This window comes from Lactuca serriola, chromosome 8, assembly GCF_051521515.1.
Source record: "Lactuca serriola cultivar US96UC23 chromosome 8, Lser_US96UC23_V15, whole genome shotgun sequence".
In the NCBI taxonomy this organism is placed as follows: Eukaryota; Viridiplantae; Streptophyta; class Magnoliopsida; order Asterales; family Asteraceae; genus Lactuca; species Lactuca serriola.
In genome coordinates, this window is record NC_136415.1 from 42,723,039 (window position 1) to 42,728,138 (window position 5,100).

General features: G+C 30.5%; 1 protein-coding gene across 2 annotated transcripts; it reads right to left on the reverse strand.

Annotated features, from left to right (window-relative positions):
- Positions 1-1,430: 1,430 nt before the first annotated feature.
- LOC145070088 (serine/threonine-protein phosphatase 5-like) lies at positions 1,431-4,562 on the reverse strand. 2 transcript variants are annotated; one of them, XM_079017011.1, is made up of 13 exons: positions 4,405-4,562; positions 4,212-4,306; positions 3,911-4,063; positions 3,741-3,812; positions 3,474-3,624; positions 3,196-3,304; positions 3,007-3,124; positions 2,680-2,827; positions 2,349-2,597; positions 2,083-2,208; positions 1,900-2,000; positions 1,735-1,809; positions 1,431-1,639 (listed from the first exon to the last, which is right to left on the reverse strand). In XM_079017011.1, the coding sequence occupies exons 1-13, from the start codon at positions 4,481-4,483 to the stop codon at positions 1,580-1,582; spliced, it is 1,536 nt and encodes a 511-aa protein (XP_078873137.1). In that variant the 5' UTR covers positions 4,484-4,562; the 3' UTR covers positions 1,431-1,579. The 2 variants fall into 2 exon arrangements, with proteins under 2 accessions (XP_078873137.1, XP_078873138.1); XM_079017012.1 differs by lacking the exon at positions 4,212-4,306 and having other exon boundaries at positions 3,911-4,080.
- Positions 4,563-5,100: the final 538 nt, after the last annotated feature.

Consider the following 5,100-nt stretch of genomic DNA (forward strand, 5'->3'; position numbering starts at 1 on the left):
GAATAGTATTTTACCTTGATCTTAAGAAAGAACTTTTAAGTTTTGACTCGGTTAGAGATAGGGACGAGTATTGTCACAAAGCTAAGTTTTAAGGACCATCAGTGCAACAAATGAAACATCTGGACCAAATCCATAATTTCTAACACTGTTAGCATATGCTTCTATTATATATGTTTTTTACTATTTAATATACTAATTCATTAATCTAATTATCATCATACAACGTGTGAGATGACAAACGGACAACAAGTGGCATCGCTAAGCCTTTTTGTATGGTAAAACTAATTCTTTTAAAAACTACGTCCATAGATCTAGATGATATAACATTGTCCGTTGTATTTCATATAAATTATAATAAATGTGTAGTTTCAAACAAGTAAATTACTTATTTTATTATTGAAATTAATATTAATTTTATTTTACGAGTATTTTATAAAATTATAATAAGTGTGTAGTTTCAAACGAGTAAAAACTTATTTTATTATGGAAATTAATTATTATACTGTGTAAAAAAAACTAAAACCTTCTCATATGTGTTTTGTAGCATTGCGTTGAAATAATGAAACAACAAATTAGAATCATAACCTGGTTTACTTTTATATATACTTTTTTTTAAAAAAATACCAGTATTCTTCTAAAAAATCCAACTCTAAATATTTTCATTTTTATTTAAGAAAAATATTACATATTTATATAACTCTATTTCAGATTTGTCATTCCTTTTATTTCCTTTTTGTAAAAAAATCATGAAATTTTTAGTTGCATTATAAAATTACTACCGTTAGATCATTCAACAAATATAAACTAAAACAAATTATAGAATCGACAACACAAGTAGAAGGTTTAATCACATGTAAATAGCTTATGCACATTTGAATAATAGAGTTTAATCACGTGTGATTAGTGTATATAATAAAATAATAATAATAATAATTCATAGTTTTATACAAAAATATTATATCGATATTAACGTTAACTTATAGAGAATTAAAAATTTAAAATTTTAATTTATTCGAAAAGAATTCGATAAAAAGAGCATTCCAAAATGGACGATCAACATTCGATCTCGCATTCTGATTTCATAATTATTATCGCGTGTTTTTGAAAAGAAAAAAAATATTTGTTGCAATTACGCCATGACAAGTTTCAACTTTTGTTGATATTCTATAGAAAAGCTGATTTTTAAAAGTTCAATATTCACTTTATAAGAAATCTAAACCTTCCAATATGTTGACTTTTCATGTCCTTACTACATATGTCATCTTACATCATTCTAATTTGGATAATCTTCTTGTTCAAATGGAATCTACACGCTAGATCCCACTTTTCTCTATTCAGACATGTACTTTGGATTTCCCTTATCGCCGCAGAAAATCATTTATATTACTCAGCTCTTAATGTATTAATTCTTTTTTCTATTGCAAATCGACTTTGCATGAAAAAATAAATAAATAAATAAATAAAGCTACATCAAAATTTGATATAAACTTATCAAGAAAAAGAACTATGAGGTTCCACGTACTTATGTGCATTTATAGATGTGAGAAACCACCTATTCCGTGTCTCAAAAAAGATAACACTAAGAGAACATGCGTAGAAAGTTGCTTGCGTAGGCCATTGGCTTCACATCCGGATGTGTCTGCAATTTTCATAAATTTACAGTATAAATCACTGACACTGACAGTGACAGTGTGACAGTAAAAAAAGCATATAAAAAAGGTAACAGATACTAACCACTGCTGAAAATGTTACAATCTTTGGCTCCATAACGGGAGCTTCAAAACGAATAAAAGCACCTTTGTTGCCCATCTACACAAATGTTAAAAATAAAAATACAAAATCATAAACATCTGTCGATTTATTTTGGGTTATATAATTAATTAATTACCATTAAATTACCTGGTCACAGTAATTTGGAGCAGAAAAAACAGTGATGAGTTTCCCATCATGTTCGATTTCATAACCATCATCTTTCACCTCATGAGACCTCACAATTAAATCTATCAAATAAACAAAAACTCAATGGTTAAAATTTGAAACTTTAAAAATTAAAAAAAAAATCCATTATGATTAATTAATTACCAAGATTATTATCCTTCAAGAATCTTTTTGTCACATCTCCACCAAAAGAAAGACCTACACCACGTTTGCTAGGTCCTCTTCCAGGATCAGATTGTGGATCACTCCATAGTAGTTCACACATTAACCCTGATATATATAATAAACACCAGATTTATAATAGCAATCTACTTTCATTTCTTCTTATTATAAAATAAATCAAAAATACAATGCTATATAATTAGGTAGATTTTCAAAGTACATTGAACATTGTTATTTCTTGCATTTACCTTCTTCTGGAGGCTCACAAAACCGATTGATTGCTTTAATTTGAGAGAGTTTGACTCCATCAGTGCTAAAAAGTCCTCCATGAACAACAAATATTTTGTTATTTATAACATGAGCTAATGGTAAATAGCAAAAAACTTGAGCAAAAAGTTCCACAAATTTATCAGTCAACTTTGATTTGACCTCCCCCTCAAACCCATAAATCTTGTTCATGCTCTTGCTTTCGTGATTTCCACGAGAAAGATATATGGCTGAAAACATTTAAAAAAAATTAAATAAATAAATGATTATAGTGTTTAATAGCAATAAAGATACATGATCAAAATCAATTACCTGATTGAGACATACACTTGAATGCAAAAAGTGTAAGAATAACCTCAACAGAGAAAGATCCTCGATCAACAAAATCACCATTAAACAAATATGGATTTTCATCAGAGGGAAGACCATTGAGCTCAAAGATGTTTAGCAAATCAAAAAACTGCATTTAATGAAGGTGGGCCCCATCCCCATCAGAAAAGAAAAAGAAAAATCAAACTGTTAAAGAAAATGGAGTGTTTCTTTCTGACTTGATACATAAAGAACAACTTAATAGGGAAAGCCAGGGATGTAAGATTGTAAGTCCTTTCATTTTACAAATTTGCCCTTGTTTATATTTACCTGACCATGTATATCACCACAAACTGTGAAGTGCTTTCCATCTGGAACTTTTACATCAACAAGAGAAGGCAAAGCCATTAGAATTTCCCTTGTTTGCATGACAATCTGAAAAGCATACCTAAAACAACAACATTAAGATATTGAATTGATAGTAATAAAAAATTAAATATTTTGATAAGAAGTATATACCTTTTATGTAAGGATTTCTGATTCTTGAATTCATGCATCATTTTCTTGATGAATTCTAGAGTTACTACATCTCCCTCTATTCTTGCACCACCATATTGTGGCTCCACATCTTGAGTTTAAACAACAAAATCATAAAGAGAAAGTCTTCATGTAAAGTTGATTGTAAGACTTTTATTTGAATTTGGAAAAAAATACAATGATTTTAATGCTGCTGAAAAAAACAGAGGGAACTTAAAACAACTAAATGAGTCACAAAAAGATCATTGAAATAATGATACCTATAGTACGAAAATCGATAGATTCAGCTACTGAATGTTGTTCAGAACTAGGTGTAGCAATTGCTTCTTCAAACTTGAGCTTCATAACAGCTTTTTCACATTCCTTCAGTTTCTTAGAAGCATCAGGATCATTCGGACATATTCTTTTCACCTAATTCCATATAAATGTAAAGCAAACCATCAGTGTCAATGATCAAGTGAGAATAATTTAACAATTAACACTCTTAACGAAATGATTAAATCATGGAAATCAATACAATTACAAACCTGTTGAAAATCCTTGAGTGCTTCTTTAAACTTTCCCATTGCAAGATATGCAGCACCACGACGATAATAACCCTAAATTTTTATGCACATTTCATCAAGAAAAAGCAATATATTCATAACGTAGAATTCTAAGAAAGGAAGAATCAAGATAATTAAGTTGAAGAACATGCCTTTGAGTACTTGGGATCAATCTCAACAGCCTTAGATGCATCGTGTATTGCACTACCATATTCCTCCAACTTGGTATGAGCTAGGGCTCGATTCGCCAGATACACAGCATTTTCACTATTTAGTTCGATTGCTTGTGTATATAAATCAATTGCCTGAGAATATTTATGAGCTGACAAACCAATCTTTCATGAATCAGAAAATTTACAGGGAAAAACAAAACCATCAAGGTATTACAACCTAACAAACGGACTGATACTAATCGAAGTAACCATTGGTAACGAAACAGACTTCAGAATTTACCAATTTGACGTTCCTAATGGTCAATATGTGCAAACAGTCTTTAAAAGTTTCGCTGAACCATAATAGGGATCTTTTTGGGACGAAGGGATAGATAACTACGATTACACATATTTGAATAAGCATATTACTGGCGTTTAGTACAATAGAGAGTGGGTTATTTGAAGGAACAAAGGTGTAAGAACGTAAAGAATACCTTTGAAAGCTTCATTCGCTTGGAGTTTAATTTGTTCTGCCTTCGAGACGTCTGAATTTTCAGCAGCCATGGATGGCATAATCGAACAGAGAACAAGCTCTCTAAGAACTGTTTGCTTTTTGCGTAGCACGGAGATTGAGATGCATTTGCAGCTTCACCCCAACACTGTTTTGGAGGTTAGAAAAGAAAATATTATTTTTAATAATAACAATAGTAATAATAATAATATAATAATAATAAATTACTGAAATCGTTGACAGGGTTTGGTCAAAATAATTCAAACCGTTTGGTTCTTAACTTTTATTTTGTATTCGGATAGTCTCTATATTATGTTTTTATTGCGGTGTTGGTCCCTACTATGTCTAAAAAGACTAAATTGTCCTTATTAATTATTTTTATTTATGGTTTATTTATTTATTTTTAAATAAAACTATTTATAAAATAAAAAAAATAATATGTATATCCCAACCTCTTCACCTTTATATCCCTCGGTTTTAGAGAAATGAACACCCAACCTCTACTACCATTGCTTTAATACTGCCACTGCTTTAACGTCAGATCCGCTCACCACCGCCTGTAACCAAGTGCCTCTTCTGTCGAAATCCACCCTACCCTTTATCTTCTAATCCTTGAGTTCTACATCCCCTTCATCTTGTCTTTAAAGCCACTACCTCCCACCGCCTCTACCCCTCTCAT